The following is a 25,511-nucleotide window of genomic DNA, read 5'->3' as shown; positions in this document are numbered from 1 at the left end:
GGTGGTGATGGGGTGTGGCAACAGGACATGGGTGGGAGCATTGACAGTGCCCCAGGGAAAGTTCTATCTAATTCTCTTGTTTGCTTTGATGATTTTTGTCTTCATTTTATGCAGAGATGGTACAGTAATTTACCAAATTAGTGAATTTTGTTATAAAATGGAGAGAAAGGGCCTATTGAAGTTGGTGCTTTTGCCTCTTAATTTTTTTGAACACTAAGTCCTTTGCATAATCGAATATCTTGGGGTCCTAAAGGGAATCTTTAACCTTGCCTGGTGACTCCAGGAGTCTGTTCCTACCATCCACTGTTGAAATTCCTGTCAGTTTCAGAGACACTTTTTCATGTTACTGATGGAAATATGATGGTTAGCTTAGATATTCTAAGAATGAAAGCTGATTTATTACAGAAAATTGTTAGCTGCTGTATGCAGTTGTGGATGACTTGTTCTAAATGAAATGGAGATTTGTGTCCTAAGAAAGCTGCTATTTGGAGGATCTCCACTGGAAATAGTCACAGGCAATGCTTCAGTTCATTTACTTAAAATAGCTGGGGGAAAAATCAATCTTTGACTATTTTAAGGTTTTAGTTTGCTACTGCATCATCTGGGGACTTGTAGATGGCATGACTTTGTTTGATCTTATGTGTTTTCTATGGAGTATTTTGAGTAGCAAGATGATTTTTTTACATCATCTCAACTTAAAATATTTATATTCTCTTACTTCTGGACTGTTTCTAATATACCAAAATTAACCAATGCTGAGCTTAAAAGATTCTTGAAGATACCTTTGGTTAGTTTACAATTGGATAATATAAAACAAGTTTCCAATTTTTTAATTTAAAGTCTTTTAAAGCAACTGTGAAGAGCTCAGGCCATATTTTATTGTGCTATAAAACCTCTGCCCTTTAGCAAGCATTGACATCCTCATAAAGAAAACCAAGTATTTTTCCCCAAACTATTGATTTCCAATTGACACCAAAAATGCATATTGTTACTCTTATTCCATTTTAAGGCCTTGGCACTAGAAATGAGGCTTCAGAGAATGATGTAATAATGGATGATTCTTCAGTTTTGAAGGATTGTTTGTAACAAGACAACTGTTGCTATTTGATGGTTGAAAACGGGTAGATAGTTTGGGTTTGGCCCTGTGATCTGACTGACTTCATGACTTAAAGGTATTTTAAATAGATACATAGAGATAAATATTAAACAGATTATGTGGTGATGCAGACTTTTGTGCTGTGTGTGCATTTCCTGGAATTGTTTGAAGCTTTCTAAAGACATAGTTAAAAGTGAGTGAAAAATGTGTGTGGAAAACAAAGTGCAAGGTGTCCAAAGGAGCTGCTAAAGGATGAAGGGTGACCATGCAATATGAACCAGGTGAGGAGAGCAAGGGCAGCTTTGGGGATTGCTCAAAGGAAACAATGGCTGGAAGTTGTGGGAGGGTGCTGGTGTGGGCACAGGGACACAGAATTTCTGAATATCAGCCCTAGGGACGGCTCAAGAGCCAGGAGGAGTTTTCCTGCTGCCAGTTGGGTTTCTCTGAATGATGGAAGCCAAGCCAACAAAGTCTTGGTCAGCACAGTTGTTTCCTCAGAGCTTTTGCTGCTACAGCAATGTCATGTGAGAAGGGCATTCATTTTTCCCCTCCCAAGCCAGCAGAACTATGCTAGCAAAAACTAAAGATATGTCATGCTGTATTTCATAAGCATTTCTAAACAGTTCTTTCCTCATGCCTTTGGCCAGGCGTGTTCTTTGGGGATGAGAGGCTTGGCCATTCAACAGATGGATTTTCCACTGCCCTAATGCTCTGCTCTCTCTGAGGTGTGGCATTTGGGAAAGGTTAATGCTCTAATAGTGTGCAAGCTGAAATGGCTTTTGTCTGCCAAGGTATGTTACCCTGTGCAGATGCTTGCCAGGAGACAATGCTATGAAAACTGGTGTTCAGTGAACAGTTTTGAAGTCTGCCTGGGAAATTTTTTTTTCTTCACTTTCTAAAGCTACAAAAAAAAGTGAGAATAGATCCTAATTGAGCTACAACTTTAAATAGTATATAAACCATTGAAGATTATTTTTGTTACCTTAATGAGGGTGGCCTAGCCACAGAGCTGTGTTTTATAATAACAGTATGGGAATGTTTGCCAGGCTGGTTTTCATCCACCACTGATTGTTCAATGCTAGAGCTGTCATTTCATCAGACACCCTGAACTTGGACTTGCATTGTTCTTCATGTTGGGTAGCTGCTCTGGTCAAAACAAGGGCTGCAGTGGGATTGGTTTTCCTTAGGTTGTATCCTAGGATGCCCAACCTCTTCCTTTTCTGAATGGTGAAAAGAGCAGTGCTGCAGTCTGCCAGATTTAGTTCTAAGAGCCCCTTTGTCATTCCACTGTAGCAGGAGCTACATCCAGAGAACTGTTTCATTTTCCTGGAGGAAACCAAAGGTGTTTACTCCTTTGATGTTGTATGTATCTGGTTGTTTGTATCCAAGGGGAAGTGCAAGACGGGAGCTCAGAGGAGAGGATGACAGTGCTCTGTGCAGAGGGGAGCAGCTGAGCCTCCTGGGGACCAGAGCACTCTGAAGAAGCACTGGGTAGTGGCAGAGTTTTTTCAGGGTACATTTCAAGTTTTAGTTTTTGAGTTCATGGATAACAAATGTCCACAAACTCCTGATTTCCACAGGTATCCAAATACTGCAGTTTCCTGTCTATATGTAGAATAAAAGACTGCTCTAGTCATTAAATATCTTATTCTCATTTATGCAGCTACATTCCTGAAGGAATTATCTTGTTATTCTTTGTCACTGTCAGCTCAGTGTTTCTATTGCATTCAGGAGTGAACTCACAGGAGAAGGTGAGCAGGATTAAAGAGCCTTAGAGTATTGCTCAGAATTTAAAATATAAAAGGAGGGGGAGGGATAGTTGCTAATAATACACCTTGGCTTCTCACATGCCTATTCCTGTGAAAGGTGTCCTCTTTAACAGCCTGTCAAGTGTCTTCTGAGCAGTGGCAGTGTCCTATCTGAGGCCCTGAGTGTGAAAAAGCAGGGCACTGTATTGCTCTGTGAGAGAGCTTGCAGCATGCAAAATGTCCCAGTAAAGGAAAGAAGGGATTTAAGAAGACTGGGGGCAAGTTCCAGGTTTTGTTTCTAACGTTCAGCATTATTGTTGTGCAAATGGCACCCTGTGCATGTCTGCAGTGGGTGTTTGACAGGCGTGTTCTGGGGCTTTAGGGCTGTGTCTGCCTTTGCCTCCTCTCCCCACGCTGTGCCAGTGAGGGGAGGTGGTGCCCTGGTGCCCAGGGGCAGGCAGTGCCAGTGAGGGGAGGTGGGAGGTGGTGCCTTGGTTCTGGGGTGCCCAGCCCTGCCCAGGGGCAGGCAGTGCCAGTGAGGGGAGGTGGTGCCCTGGTGCCAGGGGCAGGCAGTGCCAGTGAGGGGAGGTGGTGCCCTGGTCCTGAGGTGCCCAGCTCCTGCCCTGGGGCAGGCAGTGCCAATGAAGGGAGGTGGTGCCCTGGTTCTGGGGTGCCCTGGGGCAGGCAGTGAGGGGAGAGTTGTGCCCTGGCTCTGGGGTGCCCAGCTGTGCCCAGGGGCAGGCAGTGCCAGTGAAGGGAGGTGGTGCCCTGTTCCCAGGGGTGCCCAGCCCTGCCCAGGGGCAGGCAGTGCCAGTCCCTGTGAGCTCAGGGAGGGAGGGAGGGAGTGCAAACCCAGGCTCTGCTGCTGCTGGAGCAGCACCTCTGGCAGAGGGGCAGCACAGGAAACAGGAAATCACTTCTGTAAAACTGCAGCAAGATGCACTAGAGCAAGACCTGGGATTGCCTTTTATTGGGTTCACTTTTGGGGGATTTTCCTTCCAAATTGGAGGAAACTTTGTTGAGAAAGTCTGCATTTGGTTCTATTTCTGTCCAGTTAATTTTTTAATGATGTCTACACTTGGTAGCAGGACATAACGTGCACAGACAGTGAGATGCATTCAGTCCCTAATTCATTTTGGAAGAGGTAGAATGGCTGCACATTATACTTTTGTATTCTGATTTATCATACTCTTCCTTTGAAAATCTGATTACTAAGGAGCTTGGTAAATTGAATCAAATAAGAAGTATCTTCTAATACTAATGGAGTAAATAGCATTTAGTTGTTAACTGATTAATGTAGAACTTCAAAATCTGTGTAAATAGCATCATCAAGAAAAGCATAAATCTTTGATTTAAGTGTATTTAAATCATTGCAGCATGGATTCACTTGTATAACATTTTCCAGTAAACAAGACTAGGAAATCTTTTAGATTCATGCTTCAAAAGTGGACCAATTTCTCATTTGCTTGTTTCTAATAATTGTTTTCATTAAGCTCAGAGCTGCACAATATCAGAGTTCAGTAGGCAGGCCAGGACTCTGCTCCCTCCTTGGTCATTGAATGGCTCTCAGACCTTAGCCCTGACATGCAGAGAGCAGGAGTGTGTTAACTTTGCTGGAAACAGGGAACAGCTGCCTCTGCAAATTCCAGTTTATATTTCTGATAATTGTACAAAGCTTTGAATTTTCTGTGAAATGAATGGCAGTCTCAGTACAGGTGCTGGGTAGTGTATTTGAGCAGCCTGAGGCACAAGTTAGTAGGGAGAGCAAAGCTGCAGACCCTGCCTTGTGGCTCCTGGGTGATCCATGAGCACAGCCCGGTCTGTTTGTGGGCAGGAGAATTGTTGCTCCCTCTGGAATCCTCCCTTGCTCTCCAAGTCAGCATTTTCAAGGTTATGTGGGGCTGCTTTTGTTTGGTTTTTCTCCTTTCCTCTCCTTCATCACCTTGGGCACTTTTCTCCAGTCCTTTTCCCACCTCTGCCTTAACAGAAGTTTCCCAGGGGGAACTAATTTGTTCCAAATATAGATGTTTGCCAGGTTGTCCACCTTTTGTCTCAGGATTCCTCTCCAGGCTCTCAGCTATAACATTAATCTTTATTTATTTGCTTTATTTGAGTTGGGCTGGTGCTGTTTGAGTTCTAGTCACAGGAACCCAGAGGTTGTGATGTTAATATAGGTTTATTTATATAATTGATGTGAAAAGCAGATAGAAAAAGCTCTTGTTGTGCAGGTCTCTTATATGAATCTTCAAAAATCCACTTTCCTAGGAAAGGTCCTGACTTTTCCCAAAAAAAAGAAAAAAAAAAGCACTTCCACATTCAAGAAAGGTTTATACTACTGTTATGTCAGGGGTAAGGGGTAAAGCAGAACTTTTCCCACAGAGTTTGGAGGATTCATCCATCAGTTCTTCCACTTGAAGGAGGGAGCTGTGTACAAACTTGCTGGGGAAGCTGTGGGAAGAGGCCAGTGTTTGTTGCTTGCAGGAATTCTGTTGATTTATCAATTAAAAGAAGCTTGTTTAAGAAATAAATTTTCACTTTACCTTTCCACGTTCCTTTTTCACATTACCTTTCCAAAGTGTGTCCACTTTGCATGTTGAACATAGATTTTGATTTTTCACCCCCACCCTTCTAATCCTATTTTCTGTCCTGAATTGGATTGGTACAAGTTATTTTAATTACAGTCATTCCTGGGGTCTTTTGACAACAATGATATCAATAATAACAGAAAAAAATCACCTTCATTTACCATCTCTTTAGAAGAAAAAGAATGGATTTCTTCTGTCATGGGCAGTGCAAAGCTTCCTATCTCCATCTACACTGCCAGCAAGGAGCTGGAACTCTTGATGCCTCTTAGAGAAATTGGATTAAGTGGAGTAGATCCCAGATCCTCTTCCCAGAAATATCTCTGCTCATTACAAGTCACTTTAGTGGGTTTATATATGGTGATTTTCATGTCAGAATCCAAAATGAGGGACCCAGTGGTTTTTTGTGTACCAAGAGTCAGGATGCTGCCATCATAAAACTCAGGAATGGCTTTGCTTCATCTCTTGGGGATTTTTATGATTTATCCTCTAGGCTGTGCAAGAGAAAGCAGTCAGAGCACAGCACTGATTCTGTGATCTGCTGGCTGCAGAGCTCCTGTGTGTGCAGGGCTGGACATCATCTCAGAGCTGGTAACAACGCTCCTCCCTCTGAACGGGGAGATGGCTGCATAGACAAAGTGCTGAGCACTTGTGGGAAAGAGCATTAGCAGATTTTAGGCTGAATAATAATAATAATGGGGTGAATTTTAGGATGAATATTGGGGTATAATGTTGCTGATGTGATGAAGAAGAATGCACATTTCACTTCTGAGTGTTTGGATGGGACAGCAGTGCTGAGGGTGAAGAGCACAGGTGTGACATTGACCCTCCACTCTTACATGCAAGTCCTTTTACTTCCTGTCTACTGAAGTAGGTGTCTGTTTTTGTCACCTGTAAAAGATACTAGAATTGGTAGATTTTCTTTCATGAGATTTGTTGTGAGCTGTTTGAGCTTTTAATTGCAAACCCAGGTAATGCTCTGCCCCTAACATTCAGTCCTTTCAGCTTGTTGAGATAATTTTAGGGCAGAACCTCATTTGTGTCCTTCCTATTAAAATCTGCAAATGCTGTGTTGGTCTGTAGTGCAATCCAGTGTAAAGCCAGTGCTGGGATTTTGTTTCAATTAATCAGTTTGCTTACCAGACCCTATTTTCTCCTCAAAAAACAGAGCAGCTCCTAAGGGCTGCCTTCCTGCTTTTTTTTCTCCTTTTCCTTGTCCTACATGGGACACAAGAAATTATCATTCAACTGCATGGGGAGGTGAATAAGGATGGGCTGTGGTTTGCTCCCCCACTCAGTCTGCAGCACATAAAATTCCTTCAATCTTGTTTTAATCCAGTCTGTGGAAGTTCAGAAACTAGAACCAAATTATCTCTGCTATGAAAATTGGCTGAATTAGAGGAAATTTCAGGGACAAAATGTTATCCAAGCACTTACACTCCCAGGTGTGGATCACCAACACAAGGTTGCATTACCAATCTCAATGAATCTATGGCTGGTATTATTAAAAATAATCAGACAAGCAAAGATTCATCTTTTATTCTGTGTGCTTTGCTGCTAGTGTGAAGCACAGGGTTTGGCATTTACTCATAGATGCACATATGGTGATTCCAGTTGACTCAAAATAGCTCCATTCTATGAACCCAAAGTTGAGATATTTTTTGTGTGAATTGGAGCTCCACAGCTTTTCCTCAGTTCTATCTCTTTGACAGTAGGGTACATAGCACCAAATCTGCAGGCTTTAAATCTATCTGCAGGGAAAAATCTGTTCAGAACAAGTTCTAAATAATTTGCACTTAGTTTGTCATAGGAAATACAAGGACTTTTCTTGTGCATCACTTTCCTGGATTGACCTAGGCAAGCAGGGATATTTGCAGGCTGTGTTTTGGTAACTGAGTATGCTGTTATGTGTTTTTAAAATGATGTTGCAAATGGACAGGAGCTCTTAGTGTGTTTGATAGAATCAAAGAAAAACTTGATGTTGATTATCATTACTATTTTGTGATTTGTGTAGGGAGTAGTAATTAAATTACATTTACTTTGCAGTATTATATTTGCAACTTGACATAAATGTTTTGGGTTTGTTTTGCTGTCTTCAACTTGTAATGTTTTTAACATTTATCTAAATACTGTAGAAATCACATGTCAGTCAACAAAGTGAAACAGCATCTCTATTCAAGTTTTATTTACTGTAAAGATTGTGAGCTTCTTAATGAATATTCTATCAGCATCTGGATTGTCTGGAAAAAACACCTCAACAACCAACAATCCAGGATATCCTTTGTTGCATTTTTGCATCTTTTTCTTTCCAGTTTTTTCTTTCATCTGTAATCCTTTACTAAGATCTCTTACAGGCCTTTAGCATAGCCCATCTTTTATCTTCCTTGTCTGTGCCTTGCAGTAAATCTCAGCACTGCAGATGTCAGTGGTAGCTCATCTCTCAGCCAAGTGTGTTTGCTCAGCTCTGGGGCAGAGCTCGTGGCCAGGCTTTGCTCTCCCCTGGGAGGGAGCAGGAGGAGCTGGGCACCCCCAGGGGCTCTCAGGGCTCCCCTGCCCCTGAAAAGAAGGGATTTAAGAAGACTGGGGGCAAGTTTCAGGTTTTGTTTCTAACGTTCAGCATTATTGTTGTGCAAATGGCACCCTGTGTGCTGAGTGTGCATGTCTGCAGTGGGTGTTTGACAGGTGTGTTCTGGGGCTTTAAGGCTGTCTCTGCCTTTGCCTCCTCTCCCCGGGCAGTGCCAGTGAGGGGAGGTGGTGCCCTGGTGCCAGGGGTGCCAGCCCTGCCCTTGGAGCTCTGGCCTGGCCTCCCAATGCTCCCTTGGGGCTGCTGCTGCTGCTTGAGTCTCAACTCTGAAACAGAGGGAAGATGGAAACTCAGTTTGTCATCCTCATTCCAGGGCAATTACTTTCTTGAATACAGCAAAGCCATCTTCTGTGATTGCAGTCACCCAAAATCGGGCTTATGGCTTGTGCTCATAGCTGATTAACTCCAACAAAGAGAAAATCTGTTCTGCTGACAGGCATTTGGGAGCTTTCATGGCCTGCTACTCCTCCACACCTGCTGGGCTGCACATTTCTGACTCTTTGGGAAGATACCTGCTTGTTTATAGAAACAGAGTTTCAGGAATGCATACAAAATGTTTATTATGACTACTTGTTAACTCTGTAATGCAGAAATGTCTTGGACATCCAATGAAACTGTTACTGCTGCTAGATAGAGCAGGCAGGTTGGATATGACAAATGCTGATTTCTTCTTTCTCTTTTCTTTTCTTAAAATGACTATTCCAGTAATTTACTGAATTTCACTATTTTAGGTGTTGTCACGTTCCATTTCCCCTTCCATAGCAAATAAAAGTAGAATGAATTTTCTTTGTTGGTTTTTCAGGCGTTCAAAAGGGATGTTCTTGCTGATTCAAGACCAAGCAGTTCTGTCCAGGACTCTACACTGGGGATAAGGACATGGGACTCCTCCTGCCAGATTCCAGCTGGTTCATCACAACTGACATCTTGGCTGACAACTGTGAAAAGGATCTTCGGATTATTCCATTTGATTTTTGTGGGAGACCACAATCCCCAAACTCTAGGACATATCAGGTACTAAATCAAACACTAAGCTTTTCCATAACACTCTTAGGATTGTTATTTGTTTCGTATGAGGAGTTTAGGCATTCAGATCTTACTCTATTTCTTGTAGGAAATGGAAAATCCTTGGTTTTACATCTTGCAGTAGCTGAGTAATGACAAGGAGTTGTGTTTCTTATTTCCCATGGAAAATTTGGGGCTTAATTATTTATATAACATTTAAAATTATTATTATAAATTGTAATTGTTGATCATGGTTATTATCCTAATTACTAAATTGTTTATTTCTTTCTTCTTTGTTATTTTTGAGAGAATGCTTAATTTTATTAAGACTAGTTTTGCTACAGTTTGTAGTAAGGTAATTCCTGCATTCAGAACTTGTCCAGTCAACAAGGAAACTTTAAAAGTTCATGAAATTTATGAATGTTTGTTATGATTCATCTATTTACTTCTAACCCTTTAAAGATAAATCTACATGTGATTTTCTTTTCCTTTGAGAAAATCTTGCCTTGTTTCTGTTGGAGCCTAGTTTGATTGGGAGTATCTGAATGTTCAGGTGGTTTTTTTAAATGTGGAAGAGAAAATCTGTGAGCGTTATCCAAGAGTGTAGCTCTCAATTCTTGTTTGTGTGGATGTCTGCTGTTACAGACCACTGATAAAAGTGGTTAAAAACAAATCACTCCTAATACAAGACAGAAAATGTGTCATAGCAGAGGGGGAATCCTTTTTGCAAAATCGTGTTTATTTTGGGTAGCTCTTTAGGTATGGGTGGCTTTTTAATTCATTTTAAATTACTCAATAATTAACTTTTTCTTTGTCCTAAAGGTTCCATATTTCTTGTAGACTTTTAAAATAACCTTTTCTAATGAGGATGTCTGATATTCTTACTGTAAAAGATGAAACTGATACAATGAAGGGTTCAGAAGCTGAATTTAAAGATACAGACCCAGTTGAAAACCTCAAAAAATCAGGAAGTGAGGAAGAGATTCAAGTGGAAAAGGATGAAAATTGTCCTGATAACAAAAACAATATGCCGGTAAGAAACTTTTCACTTTATTCTTCCCTGTATGTCTTGTTAAATGTCTGTGTCTGCTTGTTCTCCATTCTCTTGATCCTCTTGTATGTTTCTTTGGTACAGTGAGGAAAACTTTGTTGGTTTTAGGGAAGCAAATATGATGATTATTGCTTCCTCTCTCCTCCTTTGCCCCACTTCTCTGTTTATACTCACATAAACATGACTCAGTCATTTTTCATTCTGTGAAGTAGAGGAGTGGTCTTGCTGGGAACCAGACAATTTGCCCATGTTTGTGTTTCCCTGAGTGTCTATGTGAAGTCTTTCATTGTAGCAGAACAAGGAACAAACTCAGGCTGGCTTTTGCTGCTGATCCTGCCAGAGTTGGGAGCTGGGCTGTGTGTGATGTGTTGCTGCTTTGGCCATGGGGCTGCAGCTCAGCCAGGCAGGGCTGGCCAGCCCAGGGCTTTTGAGCTGTTGCACTTTCAGGTGCCTCAGGTGTGGATTTTGCAGCAGAGCTGTTCAGCACAAGGCTGCAGTAATCAGCTGTAGGTAATCCAAATGCCAGGAGCCAGAGGGATCCAGAGCTCCTGAGGCCAGCAGGCCTGGCTGCTGCCCCAGCCACCTGCAGAATGAGCTGGGCAGCCTCATCCTGCCTTGGTGGGCAGCACATCCTCCCTGCACCTTCTCCTCTCTGATCTTCACTGCTTGACAGCTCTGGGAGGTGACTTTTAGCAGGAAAGCTGAGGCAGTTCCTTGTGCACCCACTGAAAAGCTGAGGCATAGAAATGGATGGCTTTGGGAGGTGGGAGAAGTGAAGTACCTGTAAGGAAGTCATGGCATCACATTTCAAGTGAGAAGGAGGCAAAGCAAATAGTGTGAAAATACCTTGTGTTAATGGAGAACACACTGATAAGGAAGGGTTAGGAATTTGTGGCAGCACATTTAATCTAATCTGAGATTTAGGTGTGAGAGAGAGCTCACTCCTGGCTCAGGCTGCCCACCTGAGAGCTGTCAGCAGCTCACATGAGGGAGGAGTTCAGGAAAGCAACTGAAAATTTCTGACACAACCTACACAACAGGCCAGATTTGTAAAAGGAAACACAGAAACTTGTGTTAGGCAAAAACTATCGTTGTCCATAGGAATTTTGTGACTGTGGGTTAATACTAAACAAATTTTTATAAAAATCCTGATTGGGATCTGAGTGATCTCTTGTGCGTTGCAAAAACAGGACAGTAGCTTATTAGATTCTTGTTATTGAGATTTGAGTAAGAGGCTCTTTGGGGAGTAGTTTTGTTCAAGACTAACAATTCAATATTCCACTGAGTAAAGTAAGCTTCAGCTGCTCTGTTAAATTGCTTCCAGATAAATCTTGTAGACCACTGCAATAACAATAGTTTTACACTTTAATATCTGCTGGCTTTATTAAGGCTGGCATCAGTGTAAATAGATAATTTTATGGAAAAAATAAATCCTTGAAATGAAATATTTCTCTTGCAACATGAGAAATAACTACTGCTGAAAAGCTGGGAGATATTATAGCTGAGCTGGTGCTTTCTTTAATTAATGGAATATTCTAGTACTGAGCCTTAAAAATTAATCTGGAGTTTAGTTATTTTCATGCAGTTGAGTAGTTTGGAAAAATCTCATTCACATTTTTTCATTTAACAAATTTTAGTGTGGAAATTTCTATGAGACTCAAGTGGCAAGTAAGAAATAAACAAATAGACATTCCTGCAAACAACTGCTGCTGCCTCCTCAGAGTGCAGAGGGATGAATGAACGTGGCAGGGGCTGTGGGCAGGCAGGGGTTCATTGCTCCCAGGGCTGGGAGCTTGTTCAGGAGCAGGAGCTGGGGGCTGAGGTGAGGATCTCACATGCACAAAATGGACTGGGCACTGAGGTGAAGGCTGGTGGGTACAAACAGCTCTGCTGTCAGTGTGGTGTCCTGCACTGTCCATCAGAATCACAACACTGATGTTACCTGAGCAGTTCATTCAAAACTCAGGCTGGGGGTGCAGATTTCCAGGGTGGCAGGAAGACAGACAGTTACCAAATGGAACCTGGCTACTGTCAGCAAGCCCCTTGCAACAACTGAGATCAGCAGAAGTCAATGTCATTTGTACTGTGGAGGCTGCCAGTGCAAATATATAAGCCTCATATTTGAGGAGTTCCCATTTAGAGCATGTTTTATGCTAAAATACAAAACAAAAACTTGGGGTTGTCCATAGTAAAAAACCCTTGTGGAACAACAGTATTCAGCAAGTTTTTATCTAATGGATGGTTAAACAGTTTGATGAAGTTTCAGTGGACATAGTACTTGTCATTAAGTGCAGGTTGAATGTTACTGTGTGGTGGGAAAAAGTGCAACGAATTTGCTGAGAAATGTTAGAAAGGATTATCAGGAACTTACTGGAATTTGTTGTGTACTTTGTTTACTAACTGAGTGCTTCAGAGGATGGGTTGGGTATGGAGGTGGTGTGGGGTTGGGTTTGCCTCTCCTCCCTGGTGGCAGAATAGGTTTGGTACCTCCTGACAAACTGCAGTCACATTCCCCAGTACAGTTAGCACTTCATTTTTGACTTCTTTAGGCCATGGAAGAAACAGGCTGTGATTTTTCCTCTGTCTGAACTTGACATTCCATCAATGGAATACTCAATGATAAATTTAATGCTTAATTTATCAAGTAGATCATCTAACCATGTTCCATCATCAACTTTGATCTTAGCTACACCTTCCTTCCATTGCTGTGTGCTCTTATGAATGGATTCTGAATGATCAGATAGGTTCCTGCAGCACATTCCATCGTGGGCCATTGAGTTCAGGCATGTTTCTGGAGCAGCACAGTTCAGAAACTGATGGTTGTTTTTTGAAATGTAACTGTGATTGTAAATTCCAGATTATCTGGAGGTTGTGCATTAATAACTGATTGGCTGCTGTGTCTGCTGTTGGAGGTATGAATAGGAATTTAGGAAAAGACCTAATTAGAGTGCATGGCCAGCACTCCCAATTTCTCTAAGCAGTGCACAAGTAGTGTTACTGATACAGAGAACATTTCTAAGCTGGCATATTTGCAGTGAGGTTCAAGTGTCATTGAAATGGCACTGGAGACAAGAGGCACTGTTATGAAAAGTACTTTGACAGAAGTCATGTGCACATCAGCACTATGGTGGATTTTGTAATCAAAAGGGTTTTGGTTCACCAGTCACTGCTCTCCTACCTGTTCATCTTACCCAGGCCAGGTGCCAAGCAATGAATTCAGAATTAGCTGGAATACAGGGTCTGTGTTGCCTCTGGCTCTGGATGGTGAGACAGTGTCACCCACTGTAAGGACAAAGCTGCAGGAAATACTGACAACAAATTAAAGATCCTGGATTTATCCTGCAAAACAGTCCCTTATGGTTATTATTAGAAAGGCTTCTGTTTTAAAACCCAAAAAAGCCTCATGGCATGAGTGCAGGGTTGTACCCATCTACTGTGTGATAAAGGCAAGGCAAATGTTGTGTTAAGTGAGTATAATTCTGGTTTTGCTTTATGCTAATTAGGCATCCTTGTCCTTTGGGGCAATTAGATAATTTTTTTTACTTAGCAAGCTGACATCTCTCTTCCTGCAAGTATCTTCCTTCTGTACTAACACAAACCTTGAGCTTCCCTCTCTGTTTCACAGCTGAAGTTCTCTGAAGTCTTTTTTTGCCTCTTCTCCAGTCTTGTCAGGATTTACCTGTCTTTGTCTCCAAAATATGGGATGTAATACTTTTGAATAGATAAATGATTGGGCAGATTCTCTTATTCTTGAGCTGCCTCCATGTCCAAGGGTGAAACTATTTTTCCATCAGTCATCCTCTACTGTGTCATGGAAAATTGCTGTCACTGCTCACTAATGCAGGACAGCAAGTGACCATGGACCACACTGTTCTTTCCCTCAGCATTCCAAAGCTATCCATGGCTCTGGGACTGCAACCCTTGACTGGATTTAAAATTGAGACCTAATTTTGCAGAAAGGTAAAAAGCTGAATGTCCTTAGAGGACTCTTTGTTGAGGTTTGTCATGTTGTGCCTATCCTCAGAAATGCCCAAATGGTGCTTCAGAAATAAAACCCCTTCTCACAAAACCCTTCACACGTCTGAGTTTGCCATCTTGTGCCTGACCTGTTTTTATCCAGCTTGTTTAGACAGCACACTGATGGTAGAGGAAGGCTTGTAACAGCTCCAGATCTTTTCTTTGCATTTAATATATGTGAGCTGGTGAGGTACTTAGGAAAAAATAAAGTAGGCAAATACTCCTACTGAAAACCTGGTTATTTATATGTTTCTGATAAAGGCTGTCTTACTTCCCTTTTTATTTTGCAGTTGGAAATGTAGCATAGTAGCTGATCTTAAAAGTTGTGTTGGTGGGGTTTCATCAAAGGCAAGAACCGAATCATTATTTTCATTATGCAATTATTTGAAATACTTGCTTTTAAACACTGTCTTGAAATTCTGCCCATAATGGCTATAAATAGGGCTTTCATTAACACAGTGTTTTCTTAAGGCAGTGAAAGTCTTTGAGAGCTGCAAATATAAAGAAATTGCCGAATTTGCACTCACCAAGGATTGCATATTCTAAATGAGCTAGAAATTCTTTTTCATAAATGGGGAACATAAAGATGTTCTGTAGGAGCAAAACTTCATAAATACAGAGAAATTAGGACAGAGATAAAATTCATGAGCCTGAAAAGAGAGAAAATGTGCATTAACAGCTACAATGTACATTGGCTACCTGCTGTCCTGGAATTCCAGTGGAAGTGGTGTCATCCTCTGTCAGTGTGGTTTTATCCAAGAAAGGAATAATTGGATTGTACCCACCCATCTCAAGCTCTGAGAGGGCAGTTGCTGGTGGTGCCAGAGGAATTTGGGGTTTGTGCTTCCAGGCCAGCCCTTGCACCTTTGGGCTGTGCTGGCCTGAGCTGTCCCTGCAGCCCCCCCAGCTCTGTTCCTGTGCTTCTCCCCTGATGTGTGTGGTGCTCACTGCTCACAGTCACAGCTGGCCCTGGGGGACTGGCAATCTGGGGTTTGACACCCTTGAAGTCCACATCTACCACAGCAATGTTGGACAGGGCAGTTGTTTCTAGATGAGAAGTTTGAATATGATGGGTGGAGTTATACTTGTCTCATCTGGGAAGGAAAACCTCCCTCCTACAGTGGCCCTCCAGCTCTCCCCAATATTATTGGTGTTTAGTCCCAGCAACCATTTCTTCCTCTTATTTTTCAAATCACTTTTAAAAATAACTGAAAGATGTGTGACTTATCTAATTAGTGAGCAGTACCTCAATGTCTGTATAACTGGGTTGAATTCCCTCTTGTGCCCTATCAAATCTGGATCCGGGGTGTTTCCTTCCATACATTCTTTTGGCTTATGTACTGGCTTCAAAGCTTGCAAAATTTTGCAAAAGTAAACAATTTCCTGAGTATAGATTATTTTGTCTCTTGACAGTGAGCTGAGGACTCCACTGACAGTCCTGATGTGACTTTAAATTTACACAACTTGATTTGAACACACCTGAGCTGATTGAGGCTGGAGTGATTGATAGGAGCTTGGGAAATCATCCAGTTTTTGAAATTTAGTAGCTTGAAATTTTGTCAGGGATATGCAGTGCCAGCTTTCAGAATGCAAGGAATGCTTTCAGAGGAGATGATGGAAAGGAAAACATATTTTGCACGTAACAGAAAATCTCAAAGTCTCTGTGTGGTTCCAGGTATGGAAACAGTAAAACTCAGAGTCTGAATGGCTCCAGGTATGAAAGCATTTGAGCTGTCTCTGCTGCTCAAAATCTCAGCAAGCTTCCTTTACAAAGCTGCTGCTGAGTTCAGTTGGTTTTCAGTGCAGCTATTTAAAATTCTGTTACATAGTGAAATGAGCTCCCTTCTGCTGCTCTTCAGCTAAGCTGGTGCAACATCCAAAATAGACATGTGGGATTTGAGGAAAATGAGAGAAAAAGCAGTTCTGCCTTTACATGGTAGAGCTCTTTGCTGTAGGTGAGGTTTCTTTTTAGTGATGTTTTATGCCCTGCTAAGAAGTTCAGGTGCTTGAGAGACATCTCCTCTGAGCTAAGGCAAGGAGAGCTGCATTTATGGAGTTTTCCAGTGGAGTTTCACTTCAGTTTCCTTTTTAAAGGAAGAAATATTGTCCATTAAACAACACTTGAAATTGCATTACTGATGTTAATTTCTCCTTACAAATATTAGACCTGTGTTCACTAAAACCTGTTCTGTTAAAAGCTTGTCTATTCATCAGTTTTAGTTCTCCAGGGAAACCAGTACTTAAGTTATGTGATGTCACTCTAAATGTTTCTATTCTTGTGCTGCTGGCACTGAGGGCTGAGTTAGTTTTAACTATGCAGTTAACAAATCATTAAATGCTTTTGTTGATTCAAAAGTACCTTTCAGCTCTGCATATTGTAGTAAAAGCCTGGTAATCTATTTTAAGGAAGAATTGTAATAGAAGAAGGGCTTTGGGAGGAAAAAGCAAATTATTGCATAATAAGTTACTAAAATGGCTCTGGGAGGAGAAAAAGCATATTAATTCATAGTAAATTACTAAATGAAAAAAAAATCAGTAGCCCATTTTAGAACATACTTGTATAGGTCCCAAGGTAAAAGAAAAAGATCCCACATGTTTTAAGCTGCTGATGATAGGTTATCATCTGTTATCTGTTCCCTTGGTAGGGGCAATGCTTTCCTTTTTTTAATATAATTTTTCTAGGAAGGTTTCAGGAGTAGGAAGGAAATTAATAAAAACCATGTCACGTTGCCAAGGAAATTAAGAAACAAGAATTGAAAGTGTGGCTGAGAGCTGGCTGAGAGAGTATGGCCACTGAGCAAGGATGATGCTTGGTTCCTGTACAAGTGCTCTGCTGTCTCTTGTTGCTCAATGAAGGAGGGAAATGAAGGCTGCGAGCGGGAGAGCCCCGACCCCGCCGCAGCTGCTGTTGGTGTCCCAGCGGTGCCGTGTCGGTGCTAACTGTCCCAGCTTTCTCCTGTACAGCCTGAGCATTAACACTGTGCCCTTCTCTGTTGTGCCCGTCCCAGCGGCCAGCGCAGTCCTTGGCACAGACGGCCAAGCGCTCCAAGGTACGGTAGCCCGGCGGGCCGGCATGCGGAGGGAGCCCTTCGTGCTTGGTGCAGCTTCGTTACTTTGTGCAAAGTGCCTTCAGTTTTGTTTTTTGGCATTGTAGCTTTGTTTTATTCTGTTGGGTTTTTGTCTTGCCTAGTTGTTTGCTTTTGTGATTTGCCTTTATATTTTTGGTGGCTTTTTATTGTAACGGAGAGAAACACTTATCCCAGTGTTTGATTTACTTTTCTTTAGATGTGCTCTATTGTGCTGGTAGTGCCTTCAAAAGCTGCAGTTGCTTGGGTATTTTCATTCTAAAGGGAATTATTTATTCTATTGAAAACGTGAAAAATGCTGTTTTCAGCCATTTTGTTTTTCATATAATGAATGAAAAAAATAACGGCTTATGGTATATTTATATTATCTTTTATAAGCCATAGATTTTAATTTTACATACTTTCCTTTAGTCAAACACAAAGTTAAAGTTAGTTCGGAGCCTTGCTGTATGTGAAGAATATCCACCACCTCCCACAGCTGAAATATCCCAGGACCTCCAGGTAAAAATCACATTACTGAAGTTTCTGGAACTATTTCAAGTAACTTCTTGTTCAAAAGAAAGTCTGTTGGGTATTCTTTAAATATGTGGATACCATCTGGTTTTATTTTTTTTTTTATAGTGATCTAATAGAGGTGATAATATCAGGTGCAGAATTTGCTGCTTTTTTTCCCTGAGCTATGCTGGTTGATATCTGTGGGCAGAAAGAGGGGGGTTGTCAGTTCTTTTAACTTGTTAGTCCAACAGTGCACTTAAGGGACTCTTAAACTGCTTAAGTGCTGTCTGCAATTAGTAAGACAGAAACATTGTGATTAGTGTGGAGCCTAATTTACTGTCTTTGAACATTTGAAAATGGAAACAGTTGTGATTTCTGGTGTTGTAACTGAATTTCTGCATATTAGTCCCAGTTGCTGGTAGCTCTGTAATACCTGCCTGAGGTATATCTGAATTAATCTGTTAAAATTATAGAACACACTTACAGAAGTTCCTACATGCTGAACAAAATATGTAAAATTACTTTAGAGAATTTAAACAAAATCCATATTTCCTGACTTTACCTCCATACCAGTCTGTGTTTTCAGAACAAAACCCTGCTGCTGGCTTTGGTTCTGTGCATGAGTGAGGCCCATCAAAATGCTGGGTTTGTTCATGCTTATCAAAACAGAAAAGGGCCTTTGCTGTTATTGAAAAGCTTCTAAACTGTGCTTTTGTGAAAAGTCTGCCTTTGGTTAAGAAGGAAGCAGTAGAAAGCAGGATGTGAGGGGGTTTTGCTGGAGAGGTGGTAATTCAGTTCTGAGGAAAGATGGACATTGAGAGCTCATGTGGGTTTTTGTCAAGCTAATTAAAAATTTTTTGAGACTGAAACAGTAGGTTTGGACTGAAACCCTCCAGGTTTGCAGGGTTTTGTTCCTTTGGAAAAATAAGAAAATAGTATTTTTGTAGGCTTTTACTAATCTAGCAGAATTTGAAATGTTGACCAGAGGAATTCAGAAACTGGGCCTGCTACCATGATGAAAATCTAAGTCATAGTTTGGAATAGGTTGCAGAGTAAAGGATTAAAAGCCAACAGGAGAGTTATTGATGTTTACAATGATTTCCAGTCAATTTCAAATCAATTTACAATGATTGCTTTGTAATGTTTCCTATAAGATAACAAAATAGACTGAGGGATCTGGTCAGGCTGAGTTGTTCAGTCTGGAGCAGTGCAGTTTGCCAGTCACTGTAGCAAATGACAACAAACCTGATTTGGTGGACTGATTATGAGTGGTATATTTCCAACATAAGAGGCATTTCCAACCTGCAGCACCACACAAGCCCATGTGTTGAATGGTTTAAAATCAGACATTTATAAGGTGATGTTTGTGGCCAAGTCCTCTGGGAATCTGTCCCTAGCTCTGTGCTGCCAGGTGGCCCTTGAAAGGAGTCCTTGCAGCAGCAGGAGGGATGTCAAGGCTGGTTCTGCTGAATGAATTGGATTGTGTGATAATGTAAGTTTGTACAAAAGGAATACCAGAGAGCAGATTGCCTTAAGAACAAAATTAGAGTTAGCTGTGAGTTTTCTTTGGAAGCAGTAATGTAGGAGAAATGGCTTATGAATCCCAATAGCTGTGCAGAGAATGATTGCTAGAACAAATTTAGTTCTTCCCTGGAGGGTGGAGAAATGTGTTGGAGAGTTAGAAGTGGGAATCTGTTACAAGTTCTGATGCTGGAGTGCAATCCTGTGGGGCACAGGTCTCCCATGGCCCTCTGTAACCACAATTTCTTCACCCATTTTGCCTCCTTTCCCAAACTATCTTTGGGAAAGCCTGGGAGAGCTCTTCATATGTGCCAATGCAGTTGGGACTAATATGCCTCCAGCCCCACACCCTGAAGCATTAATTGTGCTTGGGGTGTGTGGGAGGTGCAGTGCTTGGAGAAGGAAGAGCCTGCCTTGCACAGGTGTCTCTGCAGCAGGAGAATCATGTCTGATGCTCCCCTTCCTGGAATAGTCACTGCTTTGTTGTATCTCTGATTGCAACTAAAAAGAGGCTTCCAGTTTAGTTTTAAGACACAAGACAGATAAAATTTAGGATAATGTTGCTGCCGATATTTGAAGTATCACAATTTTCAATTATTAGAAAGTGTTAGGCTTGGTAGGATGAAAAATATATGTACTTTACTAGGGAGTGGTGTGAGTTTGGAGATAACTCCATGGTGTTGTCTGTGACTGTTCATGAGTCCCCCTTCACACCAGCAGCTCCAGCAGGGTGAGGTTCCTGACACAGGTGGGTGCAGGAGGCACCACTGGCTGCTCCTCCTCACAAGGCTGTGATGGAAGAGGGTGACAGACCAAAGAAATTGTCTCAAGCAGATGAATTTCTTGAATTTCTTTTCTGATCTATGTTTCTATTTTCAATTGCAACATGAAGGAAGATAGATACTGCTTCTTCCTGAGAAGCCTAGATAAGAGCCTTGCATATTTTTGATACTTGTTAAAAAGCACTGGCAGCCCTTAACTAAAAGGTACTGTGAAAGTATGAGCTTACAAATGTATTGTGAGAGGAAAAACATAACTGTGATATGTTTGATCTTTTATCTTTGTAGCTCTAACTATATTCTCTTGCCATCATTTGTGTAAACATCAGGTTGTTCTGACTATTTTCCAACACAAAGTACAAACATTTGCAAAGGGTGATCCAGTTCAGCCTCTCTAAGGAAGAACTGTTTTCACATGAATGACAGTTGTTATTATGAGTAACAAGTAAATAAATCTTCAAAATGTTGAACTTTCTAAGCAAAATAAAATAGCCCAATGGAGAGAGAGTGGGAGGAGAAGGCAAGGGGATGTAATGTTAATTTCTATCGACTTATGTTGGTTTTTCTGGTAGAAAGCCCAGCCTCAGGATGTAGGCCTTTGAGATGGATTCTTACTTTTTCCCAAATGTGTTAAGCTGGCAGGATTTATCAGGTTTTGATGGTTTGGGACATTTTCCTGTTTGTTCAACTTTTTCTTCTTTCATCAAAATTGGGTGACAATTTCCTCTTCTGCAATGAGGGTTTGGGATGGGTGATCAGAGTTAGGCCAAGGGTTCAGTCCAAATGCCAGCAGAGGCCTGCTGCAAACAGGGTGGGATTAAGAGAGTTTTGTAGGGGAAGAGAAGTTAAAAGATTTTTCAGCAGCTTTCTAGTCAAGTAGGTCATATTTAATTAGATGCTACAGTTTTTATAGCATGAAATCACAAGCAAGTGCCCTTTGGTACCCAGTTCTGGTGTATCACACTTTGAAGCAGAGCTGGTGTAGTAGCAGAACTGGCTGTTCAGATGGTGATTCCTTTTTTTAGCTCTTGTTGGAGAAGGAAGTATGAAAACGATTACTTGCTGAGATCCTTTGACTAAACTATTGCTATGTGCATTACTTGGAATGAGTTTGGAAGCTGCAGTCACTTTTCTAGTGAGGAAACATCAGACTGTGAAAATTTCCTTAATTTCCTGATAGTTTTGTAGAGTGTTATTGTAACATGGAGGATAACACATTGGTGAATGCAACTCAGGAACAACTTCTTAATATGACAGCAACATTTCTTTTTCAAATAAAGGTTACACAGCTGCTTGGTGAATGGTGAGTGTAGAACACTTTGTAGTGACAAATCAATTGCTCATTTAAATTACCCACAGGTTTATGAGGCAAGGAATGCAGAGACTTGTTCTGGACCCCTTAAGGTTTGTAGCCAAGTGAATTCTCAAGATAGGAGGGAATCAGATGAGAGAGTTCCGTGCTGGTGACTTGCTGGTATTTATCAGATTTCTTTGTAGATCCTGTCCAAAGCTGGGAAAGCTTCATTGAGTTGTTGTTTAGTGGGTGTTCATTAATTAGGAGGTTTAATTGGAACATTTATTGTGGGGTAAAGTCCTAATGAAAGGGAGAGCTGGTAAAACTCTCAGTGCCTCTTTCCCTCATTTGAAGCAGTTGTGGCTCTGCAGAGGGAGCTCCCGTTGGGCAGAGCCTGGCTGGGGCCGGGCTCCCCTGTGCCGCCACAGGCAGGAGTGGCTGCGGGCGGGCACGTGAGCAGCTCCAGCCTGGGGGATCCTGGCTAAATTTAACCCTGGCTGCATTCCACGGCTGAGATCAAGGCTGGGCAATGACACACGAGCAGAGCTTAGAGCAAGAGCCTGCATGTGGGTAAGAAGGGGCTTGAGGGAAGAGAGAGGACTTGTGTGGGAAAGGATTAAGGTGCAGGGCAGAGCCGGGATGGGCAGGAGTGCGTGAGGGGCGGCTCTCTGGATTGGGAAGGATTGGATGTTGTCAGGAATGTGGAGGTGACAGCATGCACTCAGCTGGCATCTGGGGGAGCAGAACTGTCATTTGAGGGAGTTACAAGGTGACAGGGGAGTCTGGTTCTGACAGGACTTGGCCACTGCTCTCATGGGAGTCCCTCAGGCATTGGTGACTCCATTGCTCCCAAACCCCTCGGCTCTGGCTGCCTGAAGTGTGTTGGTCCTCCACTGACAACCTGAAACAGGGAAGGGGATGGAAAACAAACTGCAGTCTTGCACTGTTCAGGGTGTTTAGGAGAGCATTATGCCACTCATTTCACAGGGAAACTTTTTGCTGTATTGAGAAACAGGTTTTATAATAGTTCACCTGCTGATATAAAACCACAGATTTTGAGGTGATTGCACAAAAAGCTACTCTATCAAAATACACAGGAAGTTATGAAACTTGATGACAGGTCTGCAGACTTTGCCTTGATATATTGTACTGTAAATATTTCCCCTTTTTGTGGATCTGGAAATGCTGGTCTTATATAGAAATTTTTGTTTTGTTTTGTTTTTTCTTGGTATGAACCAAATCAAAACTTGAAACAAGCTTTTACAGTAAAGAACTGTGAAGAATGGGGAGGAAGAAAGCATCGTGGATGAGACATAATTTAAAAATATAGCGGCAGTATAAAATTTATACATCTGAAAAACCTGATTCTTTTCTTACATGTATGGAGTAAGATACTTTGAATTCATTTTGCAATAGCATTCAGGGCCTGGAAAGTGTGTGTAAATTCTAAAATGTCTGTGATCCTTTCTATGCCTTCTTTGTACACTGATTTACTGATAAATAATTTCATTGTGTGGTAACATGGAGCACATGTGGAATCAGAAAGAATAGGTAAACAAATTTTTTGTTGTTGTTGCTTCATTATTTTTGCAGGTAATACAGAACAGTTCTCCTGCAGGTATTGTTTGAAATAATTTGTGTGGTGACTGATTTTTACTCTTTGACAGGAGAAAATTCAGATCCAGTTGTCACAGTCTTTTGAAAAAGAAGAAAAACCTGCAAAAGATGAATCAGAAAAGGAAAAATCCAGTGATAAGCTCTCCAGAAAAATGTTATCAAGAGGTTTGCTCTCTCTCCTTGTATTATTCAATATACTGTATAGATAAGAACATATGAAAATACAGTTCTGCTTCCAGTTCTTCATTGCATAAACATTGCATTATTTTTTTTAATTTTATTTGCAAATGAAGCAAATAGATCAGACACCTTTGAGCTAGAGGAGAAGGAAAGAGAGCTTTAGAGACTTCATCAAACACTCCAGCAAATGTTTCTTTTTTGTCCTGACTGTGCAGAGCAGCATAAAAAACCAGCTGTTGTCTCAGTTGTGTCCAAGTGTTCTTTAAGCTGACTTTACAAGGCAGTGGAAGCTCCTGTCTTGTTCCTGGGCTTGTGAAATTGAAGTGTCTATGTTCTCCTTTGTTTATTTTACTTCTGATAGTATCTGGAATTTTTTTCAGTAAAGTTTTGGAGTAAGGGTAGAACTACATAAATAAAAAGGACAAGTATTATGTTTTCACTTAAATATTCCTGCCTTGTGGATTAAAGTTACAGTCTGTGTGCTGAAAATCTATGGGTGTTAATCTGAAAGAGAGCTGTGAAATCAATGACATAAACTATCAGTTCATGTCCATGCTGCCTGATGCCTCCTACAGGTAGAAGACTTTATGCATTTCAGTTGGCAAATCATTTTTCAGCTCTTCCTTTAAATATCCAGAATGTTTACCTAAATCTCTTAGATCAGCCAGAGTATAGGAAATACCTTTAGAGCTGGAATTCTTTTTGAGACAAGTGGCACTTGTCCAACTCATGTCCCCCAATCCCAGAAGGTATTCCTCATGTGGAATTTCAGTGCAGCTTGTCCCAGCTGCCAGCCAGGTATTTGTGAAATAAAAACCACTGAGATGGAGAACCTGCATTTATAAATCTCAGTGTTTGAAATGCCTTAAACACCACCCCCAAATACCCAACAGGTAATGATGGGGGGTTGAGAGTAAAGTGACAAAATGTCAGTGGTAGAGGTGGCTGTTCTGAATGCAACCACTCTCTCCTCTGAAGGTTAATTACTTCCCAATATAGGATATGCCAAAATAGAAAATTATGGAATTTTAGCATCAGTTCTAGTAATTATCACTAAATCATTGCTCACTTGCAAATTAGAAAAATTGAAGTAAATTATTACTGAATCTTAACATTTTTGTCAGGATGGCCTTTTTTGCCTTCTCCTCTTCAGAATCAAAAGTAATTCCAGACTATAAATGCTCAGACTTGGTTGGTTTCACTGAAACTCTCTGGGCAGCTGGAAGAGCTGGGACATGGGCATAAGTTTGAGTTGTGCCTAACTGAGTTCAGACTAGGTTAGCACATAAGTAGTTCTTGGAAGACACCCAGTTCCAAAAATCCTGTTCCAGCACCTGTTGGTTTGGATCCTAGTACCTGCAACTCAAAGGTGCTCATGTAAGGGAAGATTTGGGGTTAAATCATTCCTGTTAGGGACAGATTTTAGGGGTAGTATGTAACTGAATACTTTGCTTCTCTGAAACTGGAAAGGAGGGGAAAGGTTGAGCCTACTTTTGGAAAAAGTAGTCATCTAAACATGACGTTGTGCAAACAAAGCCCAACAGAACAAGGATTTTTAGTAGTGCAAAACACCACTTTGTGAAGGTTAAACTTACATTCTGAATTACAAAATTCCTTTGGGCAACATCCAGTGGCTGAGTAGATGGGCTGCTGCTGCTCCACAGATGTGTACACACACTGCAGCGTGGGATAGAGGGAAAATGTGGCAGGCTGGTGGAAATTGGGTCTCTCCAGGTGGTTACCTGCTTCACAACATAGAGCCAGTGGTTATAATGGTAGTGTTAATGAAACTCCTGCTTCTGCATTACCCTAGAATTAGGGGATAGGAGTGGTGGTGGGTTTTCTGTTTTGTTTTTGACTTGTGGGCCTTTCTCCTGGAAACTGCAAGCATTTAATTTTGGCAACAATGTACTTAATGCATTGTTATATAGTATTGATCCATATGTAGTATGTACAGCAATAATTGGAAAACAGCTTCTTCAGGGTGTAATTCTGCTCTCTTCCCCCTTCCCTTAGATTCCAGCCAGGAGTATACAGATTCCACTGGTATAGATCTTCATGAATTTTTAGTAAATACATTAAAAAACAATCCCAGGTAAGAATCAATAATGTCAACTTTCTTTATGTTTTTCTTTCTTCATTTTGCCTGAGGCATCACACTACCTGTTTTTTTTGTTTGTGGTTTTATTTTTCCCCCTCTTAAATGTCTAATTCTCCATGTCAGTTATTCAGGTGAGATTCTGTTGCAGACTGTCTAAAACACCACTGCAATTGGTTTGCTTTTTGAGCAGAGGCTCAGGACACTGAAGTGGTTTAAATACTTTTAATGCTTAATGTGCAAATGATGTGTTCAGTCTATGTGCAGTTCTCTCCCTGAATGGGCTTCAGTACATTGTCTCTAAACCTTGCACTGTCATGGCACCTGCTTGTTAGAGACCAAACTGCCTTCTGACCCTAAT

The 25,511-nt window shown here is 41.3% G+C and overlaps 1 protein-coding gene across 11 annotated transcripts in view; it reads left to right on the top strand.

Annotated features, from left to right (window-relative positions):
• The first annotated feature begins 8,882 nt into the window (after positions 1-8,882).
• Positions 8,883-25,511, top strand: part of R3HDM1 (R3H domain containing 1) — a 51,742-nt gene continuing 35,113 nt past the window's right edge. For 7 of the 11 annotated variants that reach the window (XM_026793976.2, XM_014267659.3, XM_026793977.2 and 4 more), the window contains exons 1-6: positions 8,883-9,021; positions 9,835-10,045; positions 17,089-17,130; positions 17,578-17,667; positions 22,923-23,037; positions 25,069-25,147. In XM_026793976.2, coding sequence (XP_026649777.2) covers positions 9,875-10,045; positions 17,089-17,130; positions 17,578-17,667; positions 22,923-23,037; positions 25,069-25,147 — 497 coding nt within the window. In that variant the 5' untranslated portion in view covers positions 8,883-9,021; positions 9,835-9,874. Of the gene's footprint in view, positions 9,022-9,834; positions 10,046-17,088; positions 17,131-17,577; positions 17,668-21,590; positions 21,826-22,922; positions 23,038-25,068; positions 25,148-25,511 lie in introns of those variants that run through there. The other 4 variants (XM_074547908.1, XM_074547904.1, XM_074547903.1 and 1 more) reach the window with 3 other exon arrangements.

The sequence above is a fragment of the Zonotrichia albicollis genome, chromosome 10 (genome assembly GCF_047830755.1).
Source record: "Zonotrichia albicollis isolate bZonAlb1 chromosome 10, bZonAlb1.hap1, whole genome shotgun sequence".
Classification (NCBI taxonomy): Eukaryota; Metazoa; Chordata; class Aves; order Passeriformes; family Passerellidae; genus Zonotrichia; species Zonotrichia albicollis.
The sequence above is the reverse complement of the archived record's forward strand: the minus strand, read 5'-3'. Positions and strand labels throughout refer to the sequence as shown.